Raw genomic sequence first — 17,109 nt, 5'->3', positions numbered from 1 at the left:
GCAGCGGCAGTCCACCACCACAGCTTCAAAAAATGTTCAAGTTTGTGTCTAAATTAACCAAAAAATATAGTCTGAGCGAGTTTTGACCTGCACCTTGATGCTTTTACATGTAAAAAGGTGTGAAACCAAACAACCTGTGTTGCGTATCTCTGTGTTTTGGTGCTGATTTGTTACCACCAAAGTGAAATGCAAGCCAAACAAATAAGCTTTGGCAAGATCACAATAGCGATGTTTCACAGCCTGCAAGTCAGCTGTGAATGTGCCTGGAATTTGAATGTTGGTACCCACAATGTTTACCCACTAAGGCTTTGCAACGCTTACTGTCTTGATGCCACAGAGATCCTCTTACACTCTGGTTGGCTTACATTTGCCACAATTACTGGTTGTATCATTTGCTAAGCTCCCAGGTTTGTTGTTATTGTACAAAAGCACAAGGACGGAGAGAACAAGAGAGACAGGCAGCGACAAGCTAGGACTGTGAGGGTCTGTCTTCTGTGTGAGTAGCCCGCCAGTGTGTGTTCAATGGATTCACCCGTTCACACACATTCTGTCACATTCATTTTGTCCGGGGGTGCAGCAACACTAGCTTGTAGCTCTAGCGAAAAAAGGTGCATAACAACAAGCCTCCAACACACATTGAAGTTTTTTCTTGCATGACTCATTTCACCCTTTTTGTAATATCCTGCTGCGTCTCTCCTTACTCTCCAAAATGCCTTTCAGCTGTAAACACATTATAAAACCAGGACTGCCATGCATGTTCCATATGCATTTGATACAAGAAACTTATGGTTTTTGCATGTACGCACCAACCACATTAATTATACCTGCGCAATCCAATGAGATCCAATACAACAGCTGTATCATAAAGTCAGTGTATCATGTCAAATAAAAATAAAGTCAATACTAAACAGCTTCAACATAATTGTATATTCCATAATTCAAATAAATAATTGATAATTTAATACATTATTACACATTTTTATGATTTTTTTATTGTTTCATTACAATAATCTATTAACTATATTATTATTATATCTACAGTATTTACCTTTAATGCTGGCACAAAAGAAAATCTCAATTTACCTTAAAGAAAATAAATAAATACATACATAATGTATGCATACATAAATAATGACAATTTCATTAATAACACAAAAAATGACACATAATAATCATGATTATTATGAATAATGCACATTATACATAAAAACAATTTTACTATAAACTATTTTGAAAAAATCATAATGACAAAATGACAATATTTAATATTTATTATTGTGGTTGAAGTCTGCAGAGCTGTTTTTAACATTTACAGTTATACCCATTACTGTTATCTATGTAAAAGCTATGCAAGTTATCTTGCCATTATCTACCCATTACTGTTATCTATGTAATATCTACACCTTGGTGGAGGTGTCTCTACGACGATGTTCTCCTACCTTTATGGATGCATGTGCGTAGAGCATGTCCTCCAGGCTGAAGTGGCAGCAGTGGTTCAAGTTGCTCCTGCAGAACTCCTGCACCAGCTGGAGGTTGTACAGACTGTCAGCTAGTGACATGGTCTCCTTCAGGCAGATATCTGCTCGGCCCAAGGGCGGGGTCAAGTGTGCATGCAAGGAAGGGGGTCGACAGGAAGAAGGAGGAGGAGATAAAGCCATGTTTAGACCGGACAATAAATGCTTTCCTGTGTAGTCAGTTGCAATCTGGTACTGAAGAAGGAATGTATGACAAATTTGTCTCTGGGTGAATCATCAGACTTCCTTTTTGTTTATTTATTATTACTTATTTATTGTTTTACTGTAACAAACTCTCAATAAACACACCTTGGAGAAATTTAGCCCACTCCCACATCTGGTGTACATGTGTGTGAGTGCTCAGAGCGTTGAAGCTTGAGTTGTTTATCTTTGAAATAGCAGCCCGCCACTTCTCCAACAGCTCTATCCGTCACACAGCCCTCATGACCAATCAGCACCCAGCCAGGAGCATTTTCAGAAATGAGGGCGCAGAGCAAAATGTGTTTTTCTTCATTCTTTTGCCTTTCTTAAAGTCATCAACTTTTAAAAACGGAAAGGCGTTTTTGTTTTGACACAGTTTGTCTGTCAATTTGTTTCAGTGCAATAAAACAACACATTTGCACTCCATACCTTCTAATCTAATAACCCGTGGGCAGTAGAAATGTAGTAGAGCAGCCAGGGCGCAGCCGTCAGTGTTGTCCTTCAGCAAGTTCTCCACCAGGGGGAGCAAAGGTGCAATTCTCTGCTGGACATGCTCTCTTCTGTAACGGGCCTGAAACCACGGCAACAAAGACATCAGCACATGTCATCTTCCTCGTTATATACCAGACTTTTTTTTGCATCTGCATGCACATAAATTTGGGGAGGGAAGCACGAGGTTGCAAGCGCAATAGGTACAACTGGGGATAAAATAACCATGCATCTATACCACTATCATCATAACACATGTTATTGCTTTTAAATTCATGTTACCCAATGCAGCATTTTGCATGTACAGCACAACCCAGTGGCATCACAATGACTGTGGCGCTGTAGTAGACAACATTTTGCATAATAACAGGCTTGCTTACTTCAGATATCCTGTAAGACTCTCCGCAGGCCAGTTAAAGCCACAGAGACAACATTACTACATTGGTATTGAAGGCAGTCAAACTCCCACTTTAGCCATAAACATACAGGAGTCACACCTGCATTGTACAAGACAATTTAATTACATTCTCAGTCTCGACTGTCAGAGAAAACTAGTTACACTGTCTTTTTACTTTGTGGGGGGCTTGGTTTCAAGGCGACATGCAAAAGGAGGGGGGCTGGTGATGGAAGGGCGACAATTGTGGTTAGATACAGGTTTTGGGGAGTACTGTATGTTTTATGATTGGATGGACTTACAGGTACAAGTCTCCAGTACCATTTGCTGGGAGACTTGATGGTGGAGGATGATTGGACAACAACAGGAGAGAGGGGCATTAGGGCCAGCAACAAGCTTAAAGATCTCTTTTACACGTACAATAGCTTGTAGTGTATGTGACTCAAGGACAAACTGTCATAACGCTGGAAAACACAGAATTCTGTTATATTTGGTAAATACGAAAGAACATTTCTGTAATTTTTTTCACATGAGTGTATGGATGCATAAGCTAACTCTTCTACTCCTGAACCACTGCACAAAGAAAGGGTGCAAATTGTCAAAACATGCACCCTACTGTGCTGCCTGTGCTATGGTTTTTCGGACATATACACCACATGGTAGCGTTGTTATTAAACCTCGTGTCAGATTGAATTGAAATTTCTCACACAAATTGCCACAAAATTTGGTACACACTTTTAGGAGACTGACAAGCACATGTCTGTAAAATCTGAGCAAGATTGGTTAAAAAACATGGCCGCCATCAATTAAAACATCTTTGCATGGGCACAGGCTATGTAGTATTAATTATGAAAAAAGCTATTGCAGTGAATTGGTACTGATTATACTGTGCAATACCAACAATATGAATGGATGTATTACATTATTTTGAAATTTCTACTACCTTTAAAGACATAATAGTATTGTGCATTCAAAAGAAAGACAATATGGCATCATTTAATGCACTGTACATGTTGTGTATTATCTTAAAGACATACATGCTGTGTATTGCAGAGATGCAAAAAGGTTTTTAACACAAATTACATTCTCTCAAATGTCATCACAATGACTACAGTAATCTCTCGTTTATCATAGTTACCCAACTGTGATCAGTGAATTTCCACAAAGTAGGATTCCTTATTTAGAAATGGAATATTTTCGTGGCTACAGCATGGAAAACCTGTTTAGAAAACCTTCTCAATAAATTATTTAACATTATTAGAGCCCTCTAGACATGAAAAAAACACCCTATAGTCACGTTTACATTCATATTACCCAATATAGAAGACATAATAATCCAAAATAAGACATAATTTAGTATAGACTGACACATGTTAGCATTGGGAGAGTTCCTTGTTGTTACTTTTTTTTTTTTTTACTAGCGGCACTTCCTGCGGTGGTTGTTGTTTCATAAATGTAACATTGCTGGCACTGAGTGACCAGTCTAGAATAGTACATACTACGTTTTCAATGTGTTTTCTGAATGCCTTATATTTGAATTTGATTTCATTGAGTAATTTTTACGCTTGAAAATGATTAATTTAGCCCAAAAATATGTAACTTTTGCTTAAAACATGCATTTTTTTTTTTTTTTTTTTTTTTACTAATAATAGGCTGTAGTCAACCACAAAATTGCGATAATTTATTAATTAATATTCAAACTGCAGTGTGGCGAGGGGCGACTGTACTTGTTTTCTAACGTGCTCCAAAAGAAATGACATTTTCACTTAAATGTGCATAAGTATTAAAATCTATATGCCAACAGAAGGAATTAACATTAGGCAAAAACATTTTGACACAATCTCCACCCACATATCTGCAGAGCAATTAGTCATAAGACCTCCACTAATGATTATTCACACCGTCCAAGAATAGATAAAGTGTCTTGTGCTCCTTCATCAGTGTGTGCATATGGGTGTGCATGTGCGTGCGGGTGTGTGTGTGTGTGAAATTGTCTTCTCAACTCAATGAATAGATGTCTGTTCTAGCTCCCAGTGCAGAAAGAAACTCCAAAAGAGCCCCCATTGTAACGTGCATTTTCAAGAAACTAAGTCAACCAGACAAATAATGTGTGGTATTGGATGACCATGCAAAAATCCATATTATCCATATTCTATAGTTAACCTTGAAAGACTGTGCCCTGTGCAGAAAGCAAGGCCTGCTAGATGGGTTTGATACGGAAGACGTTGAGAGCCCACAACCCCAACCCCATCATATACCTTTGGAATGAACTACAACAACATTTTATAAGCCGTGAGTCTTTCTCTCAAGTCCTACCGGTAGACCAATTCTATATTTTCTTCCATTTTCACTTTGTCTGGGCACACTAACTTGGTGTCCCAATAAAAATAAACAAATACAAATTTGTCCATCTCGTGTTATGATACCGCTACAGTAAAATTAGCATCTTGTGGAACGCCTCAGGCCTCAAAACTTTTCATTCCATAACAGGGACAACCAGATCATATGAGCTCTCACAAAAGTGAGCACACCCATCACATTTCACCAGCTATTATATTACTCAAGGGAAAATATTGATAGAAATGAAACTTGGAGGGGATCATACGCTGCTTGAATGAACCGCAGCTCCCCAGTGTTGGCAGCACTCATGCAGTCCCAGACCACGACAGTCCCACCACCAAACTTGACTGTAGGCAAGTAGGTACTCACTGTAGGTACTCACTTGTGTTGCCACATATTTAGACAGTAATGACTATGTGTTGTGTCCATAGTAAACTTATACTACAAGTGTACAAGCTGTACACTCACTACTCTAAAGTATATCAATTGAAAGCGTGTAAGACTGGATGCATGGCGGGGGAGAGACTCGTAAATCATTTGTTGTATGCTGATGACTTAGTCGTTATGTCTCCTGACAGTGCTATCTTACAGCAACTGCTCAGGATCTGCTCAAGTTATGGTATGCAGTATGATATTAAACACCACCCCAAAAAAGAGTGTCGTTATGATTGTTAAAACCAAAGAGGATAATAAGCTAGATTTTCCTTCTTTTTTTGTGGCCGGCAAAGTGCTAAATGTGGTGAACGAAGTCAAATATTTGGGTCGTATTTTCCAGAATGATTTATGTGATGATGATGATGATGTGCAGCGCCAGTGCTGTAAACTGGATGCACAAGTCAATATGTTCGCACGTAAATTTCACATGTGTACAGATGATGTCAAGATAGCCCTTTTTAGAGCCTACTGTAGTCCGCTCTATACAGCTCATTTGTGGTGTAGTTACAGTAAAAGCCAAAATGAAAACGCTTCAGGTGGCATTTAATGACGCATTCAGAATTTTGCTCAAGCTCCCAAGGTGGACTAGTTCCAGCCATATGTTTGTAACTAGCATTGTTGCCACCTTTCATGCTGTGTTAAGGAATTTTAGGTATAAATTTATACGGCGATTTGTTGATACATTTTTTTTTTTTATAATAATAGCCTTGATTGAGCCTTTGCAAAGTGACACAAGGTATTCATGTTGTTTCTGGAAACATTGGAACAAAAGTCTGTACTTATTCTAATTATTATGGACAGCAATGATTATATGTGTTTTGTGTTCTGTTTTTGTCGTGTACTTTTATATATAGTGATATGGACCTGTGTGTCTGCAATAAGGTTTCTACAATAAATCAAAGTTTACTCTATAGTATTGTAGCTTGAGAAGATATACTGTCATAAAAATAGTTGCTTAAATGTTGGGGGTGTACTCACATCTGTGCCATACTGTAGTTCACTTCAGTACAGTAATAATTACAATTCAGTACAATGAGTGTCTGTGATGCAGCGCTATGCTTGACTGAGAGGACGACATGCGTTTGTCTCGCCACGTGCTTGTTGTGTCATATGCTTCTTACATAACCACAAGGCTTGGCTCGCTCTTTTTGCCCCAGATGACTGAGCATCCCTTTGCCGGTCTCCCACATCTTTCTCCCTTCTCACTCTGATCCTCCTATCTCTTCCTTTCCCTCTACGTCCCCTTTTTCCCCTTCTGCCGTTGCCTCATATACACATCTTTGTGTGCTCCAGCAAGAAATGCTGCTTAACCTTGCCAACATTTGTCTGCAGCTGGTGTGTGACTGCGCATCTCATCTGTCTGTCTGATTTATTGGGAAGGTCTGTGTGAACTGACAGCACTTTTTGTGTGGACGCAGACAAATTATAGACAGGGTTCAGGCAGGCAGACAAAATGAAAACAAAACTGAAAAAGATAACAGAAAACCTTTTCCTTGCGTTACCTAAAATAGCACTGTATGGGAAATACTGTATAAGTAAAACAAAAACACATTTTAATAATGTAAGCAACATGTTAATATGTTAAGTGTGCCTAATAAAATGTGTCTGGTGGAGTGTACTATAACGTAGCAACTAGCTTAGCCTAGCTTAGTTGTGAAAATAGAGGAAAAGTTTAATCCTGACTAACTTTTATATCATAAATGCCCCAATTAATGCCTCTATTCAATTAACCACCGGGTGCATGGTCTACAAAAATAAATAACCGCCAGTCTCTAATCAGCGCCTGGTTAAAATCAGCTGTAGGCAACCTCCTGAGTCCTGATATGTTGTTTTTATTAACGCCACAAAATGGCAGTACCTATATATGAAGTATCATGGACTGGTCAGCATCCAGCAGCTTTTTGGTTGACCAGTTGAAAAATTGTAAGAATTTACCGTAAATTCCGGAGTGCACCAGAATATAAGCCGCACCCACTATATTTATTGAGAAAAAAATATTTGTACATATACAGGCCACACCTGTCTCTAAATTACAGGTGTCCACGTTGTAATATGGGATATTTAGTAAACAGAACGACTGTTACACAGTACGTTTTGTTAACTATTAATTAAATAAATGCTTTTTTTCCCAAACAGCGCCACACAGTGCGTGTATCACAGTTGGTTAAACAGCAGCCAAACAGAAAAGTAATTGACCTGTGTCTTCACCTTCCTTCTTATCTTTCTTGAGTGTCGTAATTGAAGAGCCTCCTAATTCCTTCATCACTCGCTATGTCAGTTTCTCTCTCTGTTTCGTTGTCGCTCTCAGTTGTCACTTTTGTCTCGAGGCAAATTAGCCCCTGAGCTTGTCCTGTCCATCACCAGCCTTTTGAAACGCATTGGTGATAGTGGATTTTTTGACAATGCTGTCAGGATTCACTGGCAGACTTAAGCAAAAGTTGCTAGATTGGTCGCCTTTAACTTGACAGTTGCATCATATGCATTTCTTCGGGTGGTTCCATGATGAGGGTGTGTGCATGAGGCACAAAATGGCTGTTCTGAAGTATACAAGATGTCTCGAGATTAGAACGTGACCATGAATTAGTTGCATCACTGTATAAGCCACAGGGTTATCAACAGGAGAAAAAGTAGCAGCTTATACATCGGAAATTAGAGTAGATTTTGCACTGTTGGATCTTAAGGAGGTTCTAAGTATAGCCTCAAAATGCAAAAAGAAGAAATGCGAGTAAGACAAAAATAAAATTTAAATAAGCAATTTATTACAATTTTTTTTTTTTAACCAAAATAGGCTGTTCATCAGCTGATCAAAAGTTTAAGAACATAGCTAAAAAAAATGACACCGCCCCAAAAATAGAAATAAATGTATTTAATAAAATAATTATTTAGTTTAATAAATACATTTTCCAAAAACGACTAATGAGTAGCTGTGCCATTTTTGTTCACTCCCTCAAAAATTGGTTTGGGCATGCTTGATGCCAGTGTTTCCAAGAGGATAGTGGGAATGTTGCTCCAGGTGGTGAAGATGGCTTCACGGAGGGCATCCATCCACTGTCTGGAACTGATTTCCAATTTTGTAAACTTCCATTGCCATGCATCCCCAAATATTCTCAATTGGAACACGCAGGATTGCCTTTCAGTCATGAGGGATGCCCCCTGCAAAATGTCCACATAGCCAGCTGCCGTTTGACACCCCTGCACAAGTTTAGAAGTTTAAAATGAGCGTCTTACTGTGTCCAACCTCAGTAGCAATGGCGCGCTGCGGGAGGTCTTGCTTATGCAGCTCAACAATCAATTCGAATATTGAAAGCTTTTTTGCCTTAGCGATCAAGAGATCATGACAGTGTGAATACCTAACAGGAAATTACATTGAATCCACATGTTTTGCTCTTAAAGGCTGTGGTCTTACATTTTTGATCAGCTTATGAACAACCTATTTTGCTTTAATGCTTTAATGTTTGCAATAAATTGCATACTCATTTTTTTTGTCTCCCTCCCATTTCTTCTTTTTTCATTTTGAAGTTCTACTTAGAACCTCCTTAAGATCCAACACTGCAAAATGTGAATTCTTCCGATTTTTCGATTTGGTCTTAAAATTTTGATCAGGAGTGTACAGTATGTAATATATACAGTAATGCTGTGTTCCTTTTGGATGATTTGTGGTCTTACCTTAGACATTGTGTTTGATTCTTGGTGGGAAACTTCTCTGAGCTTTTGCTCTTCAACAAGAATGTCCCTCAGGTGTTCATTTACCTGAGGAGTGACAGAGATAGCATAACAACGGTCACATTTCACATAAGGAGATGGTAAGCTAGCGTTGAGTGAGCAAAACTAATGAAAGAAGGGAACATCTTTACCCACAGATGTTAAATGTTACTGTAACCTAATATAAACCCCTGGTATTTTCCTTTAATGTATACAGTTACTGCATTTATAGTCTTAAAAGGTTCTGCATAAACAGTGATTCGACATAGGCATTAAACCAAAGTGTGCTGTGCAAGTTCTCATAAACAGAAACACTATGTGTTTTAATGTCTTCAAATAAGTCCTGTTTTTTTGCCTTTGGCTAAAACAAGGGAACATAAATGAGCTTCTACAGCGAGGTATGTCAGTGCTGCTCAATTGGATGTCTGAGGATATGCTCAGAGAGATGACTACTACCCTCCTGAAGCTGAAAAAAAGTTAAATATCTGAGCCTGGAGAAGCGTGGGAAGAGTGGGAAGTCATTTAACGTTCCTTAATCCCTCTGAGGTGATTAAGTTTGAGCTCATGCAAACATATTAGGCTTAAAAGCAGCAGTATAAGGATTTGATTGCTGATTTTATTTACCCAAAGGTCACTGCAATGTGTACCTTGTTGATCCACGTGGTGATCGCATCCTCCGTGTCATAAGGCAGCTCCTGGAAGTGAGCATCACTTTGCGATGGCCCGGTAGAGCAATGTCTGTTGATGCAGGACATCACCCTCTCCATACTCATCATCTCCACCGTATACGCCATCATCAGCGTGTCTATTAGCGCCATATGGGAACTCTGTGGAAACACACAGCAAGAGAACTTTGCAAATCAAAATGAAATAAAGACAATAACAATGGATTGACCTGAATATAAGACTAACGCTCACATTATTTACATTAAACCGCAAAGGAAGGGGTGTTTATTGGAAGCAGGTGATAACTGGCGAGAGGCAGCTGAAACTTCATTATATATAACTTGATTTTTTAAACTTTAATAATGATTTGGAGCACATGAGAAGTGGAAAGGAAAACGTAGCTCTCTTTGACCACATGGTTATTTATTAACAAGTATATTGTAAAAAAAAATGGCAGCAACAGAACCAATGTTGTAATAGCAATACGGAGAAACAGTACAGCAAGTGTAACAAACAGTTTCACACCAACAGTTGAGTAGCGCAACCAAGATTTTAAAGCGCATTCAGAGGTAGAAAAAGCCGCTGGATGTTCACCACTGCCAACAGCTTCCATCCTTTGAAGGCAATTAAAAAAACACATCAGGCCAAAGCTGGTAATGCCACCGTTTTCTAATGAGAGACCCCAGCAATTATTTAGTTTTGTAGAAAACACACCCGCCAACTATTGGAGACTCAGGGGTTTACTGACCAGAGGTGCACTTCTGCCACTTCTTGCATCTTGATCAAATGAAAAAAAAAAATCCAAGCACACTGTTTTATTTGTCACCAGTGTACTTGTTATTCCAAAAATTATACTTTTTGGATGATTTTAAATGTAGGAGGAAAATGCTACACTTTTTGCGCAGTGGTTATAATCTTTACTTATAACTATCGTATCCCTGCCTGCTCTTCTCTTGGCGTCTTACGTGCTTACTCAGCCTGAAGAACCAAACTTCTGCATGTGTTCCTTGTTAGCGTGCGCGCTTCTCTGCTTCAATCAATCCTCATCTGGCTTTTTTGTGGAATATGCCCACCACTCCACTCCCTCTTCCCTTATGACATTTAAAACCACTTTCAAAAGTCTGCTTTTATGTAGCACACATGAGCTCATTTGGAGCCATTCACTCAATGCGTGTGCTTCTACCAGTCATCAACACCTACTTTACACAAAGCTTGACATTTCTGCTGGCCTTTCTAATCTAACGCCAGGCCAGGCAGAGCCAGGCGGGCCATTGGACCTCCACTTCCCCTTCCTGTCACGCTGCAGGTCCACTCAAAAACACTGGGCACTGAACAAACATCTCAAGCCAGTTGCTGCATGACCTACAAGACCTCGTCCTGCCAGAGCCGATTCTGTTGGTGACCAGTGTGATTCCCCCGCAAAAGCAACGACTGCAGTGGTGCTTGACTGCACGTGCTTGTCTGCCAATCTAAACAGACAGTGTGCACAGAAAAAAATAGGTCCATTGGAAGCAAATTCCTCCTCAAGAAGAATAATAAGTGTGATACATGACACCAAAACCTGATGTCAGCAACACTTTTTTTATTATTTAATAGCAAGAAAAGCAAAATAATTGATCTAAGAGGAAAATTGTGATGCTCACCAATAAGTCTGCTGCAGAAATAAATATATTTAATTCATGTGACCCATTAAAAAAAAAGGACATGTACATCTACACTATATGGACAAGTATCTGGTCGTAAAACCTCAAATATGGAGTTTTCCCCATTTTTACAACTATAACAGCTTCCACTCTTCTGAGTGTTCTCTATTCATCTTAAAGGTGTTTGATAGCTTTGAGGTCAGGATTAGCAATACACTGGAAACAGAAAAAGGACTTCCCCAAATTGTTCACACAAAGTTATAAGCATCAAATTGTTCATAATATCGTGGTAAAATAAGGAATTAAGATAAAAGGGTGTGGCCCAACCCACACTTTATAAACTGGCAAATATACTTCATAAAAAACCTAAATATCCCATTGTTGCCCCATTATGTAAACATGACAATGAAACAATCTGCAAACATTGCAGAAATTCCATGTATTGCTCAATATTTGGCACAGCATGCCCTCTCCCTAATGCTGCAGGATTGACTGATTTATGGAGTTTAGGCTTAGATTTCCATCAAACCCCTCGCATGCTTTTTTTGGGACTAAAGCTTTTCTAAGCTTATTTTGCATAAAACTCCTTAATCATTACTGAGATCAAGAAGCTTATGGAAGTGTGTGTTTGTGGGTGTTCCATACAGCGATGCCTCAAGAATTAAATATATGTGAGGAAATGACTTTTTTAAGCAAACATTACACATGTTTTGTGTAAATTAAGCATTTCCATGCATAAAATGCCCAAGTGAACTAAAGGCATTCAAAAAACACATTCAAAGACGATACGCAGTATTCTACACTGGTCACTCTGTGTCAGTAATGTTACTGTAATGTTCGGTGAGACACACAAGCACCAGAATGGGCGGAACAACAGGCTTTTATTGCATGTTTCAATTATCTTACAACAGGCACAAAAATCCCTAATAAAAACCTCTAAGAAAAAACAGTGGCTACTGTTGCAGCCGTAACCCACGCAAGCTAAAACTCAACTATGAACCCCCGACGTCACTTGTTGTCTGCCACACACTCTGCTCCTCCAGGGAACACATTTAGAGCAACACACATGAGCATTATACATCTTATTTATGTCTGAATATTAAGTCTACTTTATTGCGTAATATGAGCTTAAAGGTAACTATAGGGGTGTTAGTTATTGTCTACTAGAGCAGTGATCCCCAACCCCCGGTACCGGGTCGCACAGAAAGAAAAAAATATTTCCATGATGTTTTATTTTGAAAAGTGGCCGGATTCTCTCTGTTACATCCGTCTCACTTGACGCATGTCCATTGTGCGTGTGCTAACTTTCTCTTGCCGCACAGATAGACTACTACTGTATTTTTACCATTTTTCTTTCACCTCATATTTGGTGTCAAATGCTGATACTATGTGGGAATGCATAAAGGTGAGTTTTGATGACTTACTGAGTGCTAATGTGCACATTTGTCTCAGGTTAATTCATGCTAGCACACTGCCTTTTACCACACATGTCAAACAGTGATGTAATAATGTAATAATCTCTCTGGAAAAACACCAGGCTTGAACTGGTGGATGGTGGGTCGGCATTCAGATGTTGTTCATGTCTTCGTTTTACACAATACATAATAAATAAGATAAATTAGATCGCTACAATGTACGAACCCCCGCCCCCTACAGGGACCAGTACAACCAGGAACACCTGAAGCCTTCAGTGGCTTGCCTTCTTCGACTTCCTCAGGAAGGCACTTGTCATCTTGGAGGTGTGTTTGGGCTCCTTATCGTGTTAGAAAACTATGATGCGTCCCAGTTCCCAAGGGAGGGGATCGTGCTAACAGGATATGTTGGAATTCATGTTTCCTTCAATGAACCGCAGCTCCCCAGTGCCGGCAGCACTCATGCAGCCTCAGACCATGCTCGGCTGCAGGCAAGTCACAATGATCTTGGTCTTTGTGTTGCCAGCTATTGAGACACTAATGGCTTGTGCTGAATCATGTTCAATGGATAGTAAATCTATACTGCTATACAACATGCACACTGACTACTCAAAAGTATACCCGTCTCATTTCTATAGATTTATTGTAATAAAAATGCTTGCTGAAATGAGGACTGTACACACTTTTGTAAATAACTGTAACTTGGTCATACAGTCTTTTGACACTTTCTAGTGTCAGTTGAAGCTAAAAGACTAATTGATCAAATAAAAGATATATTTTAAGTCAACATTTGGCCTAAGTATGAATACTTTTGGACTTAACTGTATGTGATGTTCACTTACAGCCGTCAAGGAGACAGACAGCTGCAGACTCTCGCGCTATTGTTGCTACCACAACATGTGCTTAAAACCATCGCTGTATTACTCGTGTGTGCACAGAAGCAAGTCCACCATACTGGTGGTGACAATCACACCTTATAAGGCTGTGAAAATGGCAGACAGAGTGGTCACACTAGAAAAGAGCAGCATCCTCAACTATTGTTGCACGATTGTGTTGTGTGCCCTTGATCAAAGGCATCCATAAAGGCCTATGCAGCTGAGCAAACAGATAATCCAAGTAGCCCCCTTGTCTCCAAACATCCTAAAAAGTGTCTACTTTACACAGGTTCACGTGTGTTTTTATGGCAAGACTTTGCACCTACTCGTCTGGCTTAGACCTCTAAATGTTTCAGCACGACTGCAGACAAATTCAATTACTACTCCATTTCTAACACTTTAGAGCAAGGAAAGGATGGAGGTCATGTGCACACTAGGAAAGGTCTGACAGACTTTGCAGCTTGTGTGTGTTTTATGGAGTATGGGTGAAGGGGGAGGGGTTGGTACTCATTTGTGCACCAGACGTGCCTTGACTCACAGTGAGACCCCACCCTCCACTCTGCTGCAGTATACTGCATGTCACTTCCTTTGCTTCCTCCCTCGTGCTTTTCCACGGTCTCCACCTTCACTCCTCATCTTACTCACTCAGACTTGTTCTTTCCTACTCTGACACCACCCATCTTCCACATTTCTCTCCCATCTCATCTTTCAAACCCTTGGACCCTTTCCTGTCATCTTTGCTCTACTTTCATGCTTCCACCTGGATTGCGGCCAACTGGAAGGCCCCTCCCCTCCCTGTTTTTTCTGCATCCATTCGTCCTCTGACTGACTGAATGACTGCCCGCTACGCTCCGCCTTCTTGACGACATGAGTTATTCTTCATGCACAGTCTGTGGAAAACCGTGAGTTTTTCGCTGCCTCTGAGCAATAGCTCAAAGTGCTTTGGCACCAACAGCATTTGAAATCTGCCAATACACTGTACTTTCTACAATAACTCAGCCAGACGCAGTACACCAAAAAGGAAAAGTATAAAATAAAAATAAATATATACATAAAAATAAAATAAAGGTATAGAACAGTATAAATAAAGTCAGACTCAGGCAGAGAAACATTCAGAAAGTATAAAAACCTCAAGAAGAAAATCCACTCTGAGCTGAGAAAGAAGTCAACAATCAGCAACATGACGTGTCCTGGCTGGTCCACCAGTTTTATAGACCATTAAATTAGGTTATCTGTGGTTGCTATGGCAGTGACAAAGATGCTGTTATCCTTTTTACACACCAGTACAACAGACAAAAATCTTCTGAGGCTGATTTGAAGGTGCACTATTGAATATTGTTGCTTTAAACGTGTCAGACAAATTTATAGTTTGTGCCTGTAGTCGGCTCCCCAATAGGGATGGGCATTTGACTCCAATACATACAATGGGAAAAATGTTATAGCAAATATTCAAATAATAATTATTGGTAAATGTTCATTCTATGATTTTTTTTTTTTAAGTAATAATTTTGTTTCATTTGAAATGACAGAAGACGCCAATGCCTGTTTCAATGCTAAATCAATGTTGCCAGTGTACAGAAAGTACACATGAAAATATCCTTGACCGGTTATTTTAAGTGATTGCCTGAAGCTGTAAAAAGCATAAAAAGAGACTTAATTCACTGGTGGCAAGACTTGTTAAAGGTATAATTTAAGGTTTTAGGTTAGCATGTAGGGAAGGTTATTAAAGGGAGATGTAGAGGCAGGTGACAAAGGGAGACACAGCAGCCAGAAAGAGGGAGGGGGGTGTGGGAGCGGTGGTTACACTGCAATGCAGACACCTTCCGGCATCAGTAGAAGTGATGGTCGCCACGTGTGAGACGTTTGCGCCACATCATACTGTACTTTCAAACGTCTGAATCTTCTGAAGTCCTGATTTGATTGTGGGAGCAATGGAAGCAAAATGGAGTGCATTACTTGGCCGCAAGGCGCTGTTGATTCAGTTTCAACTAGTTAGGTGTCTAAAGATGGGCATGATGTTAGCTATGGGAAGCTGGGCTCCTCCGGACAGCGTTATTCTGTTCAGTACACCAATGGCATGGAAACAGGAGTTCAGAACATTCAGAAAGAGATTCTCCTTGTTTAGACTTAGACAATACTAATTTAATTCCCAGCTGTATGTGTTTTTCAATATCAACTTTATTGCCATTAAAATATTTTAGAATAATGTTTGACTTTCACATAAAGGATTTTGCATGTTTGGTTGTAGAATACCATGGAGGCTTCTCTCTCTCAGTCAATATTATGCTTTCATATAAAAACCTTCCATGTTTTACTGTCCTCAAGTGGCATGACGCATGTTTGCCCCAGCACACGCCAATGGCACAGAGACTGAACGGTTAGTAATGAGTTGTTATAGGAAACCCATCATTAGAGGCTGTTTTTCTTCTAGCATCACATGTCTTCAGCAAGGCAGTCTAATAGTAGAAGACTTACCATGTGTAGACATGTGGAGAAGACACAGTAGTATCTGTGTTAAATTATACCATACACTATACAGTACAGTCGTCCCTTGCCACATTGCAGTTCAAATTTCACGGCTGCACTCTACCACAGTATATATTAATTAATAAATCATGCTTCGTTGTTGAATATGGCCTATTATTAGTTTTTAAAAAAGCTTTAGTATTTTTAGTAAGCTTAAGTATTTTCAAGCATAAGAATGGCAAAAAAAATTAGAAGACACATTCAAATTGTTAATGTAGTAGTCAGCATTGGTCAGTAATTGTTCGGCGAGACGAGCACCAGACTTGATCGCCGGAACAACAGGCTTTTATTGCAGGTTTAAATTATCTCACAACAGGCACAATGATAACATAATGATCATAATCTTTATAATAACGTGGGCTAAAGTTGTGGCCATAACCCACGACAAGCTGAAACTCAACTCTGAACCCCCAACATCACTTCCTGTCCTCTGTGTCATAATTAAATATCATAAATTGCCACCGGTGTCTCTCTGCATCTTGGAATCCAGCTACCAGGCCGTGTGCCACCATGTGACACTCTGCACGGAACACGTTTACTCCGACACACCCAAGCACGAGTTTTATTTATCTTGTCTTAAGTGGCTTATTTTCTGTTATTATATTTACTATATTGGGTAATGTGATTGTAAAGGTGACAATATGGATGTTGTTTCATGTCTAGGGGACTTCAATAGTGTTAAAAACCATATTTAGATGATACGATATATTCAATTTATAAAGAAGGAATCCTACTTCGCGGATATTCACGTATCACGGTCAGCTCTGGAACCATCCATCCATTTACAATGCCGCTGATCCTCACTCAGGTCGCGGATACCTTCTGGCTTCGCGCGAGAGGCGGGGTACACCCTGGACTGGTCGCCAGCCAATCTCAGGGCAAATATAGAGAAACAATCATTCACACTCACAT

At 39.6% G+C, this 17,109-nt stretch overlaps 1 protein-coding gene across 4 annotated transcripts in view; it reads right to left on the bottom strand.

The window, feature by feature from the left end:
- The window catches only part of camsap2b (calmodulin regulated spectrin-associated protein family, member 2b), a 42,165-nt gene that overhangs the window by 14,735 nt on the left and 10,321 nt on the right, over window positions 1-17,109 (bottom strand). For 3 of the 4 annotated variants that reach the window (XM_054766207.1, XM_054766198.1, XM_054766214.1), the window contains 4 exons: window positions 9,723-9,902; window positions 9,040-9,123; window positions 2,145-2,286; window positions 1,440-1,579 (listed from right to left, as the gene is read on the bottom strand). In XM_054766207.1, the coding sequence (XP_054622182.1) occupies window positions 1,440-1,579; window positions 2,145-2,286; window positions 9,040-9,123; window positions 9,723-9,902 (546 nt within the window). The other variant, XM_054766222.1, reaches the window with a different exon arrangement.

This window comes from Dunckerocampus dactyliophorus, chromosome 2 (genome assembly GCF_027744805.1).
Source record: "Dunckerocampus dactyliophorus isolate RoL2022-P2 chromosome 2, RoL_Ddac_1.1, whole genome shotgun sequence".
Taxonomy (NCBI): domain Eukaryota; kingdom Metazoa; phylum Chordata; class Actinopteri; order Syngnathiformes; family Syngnathidae; genus Dunckerocampus; species Dunckerocampus dactyliophorus.
Note: the sequence above shows the minus strand (reverse complement) of the source record. Positions and strands in the feature narration are given on the sequence as shown.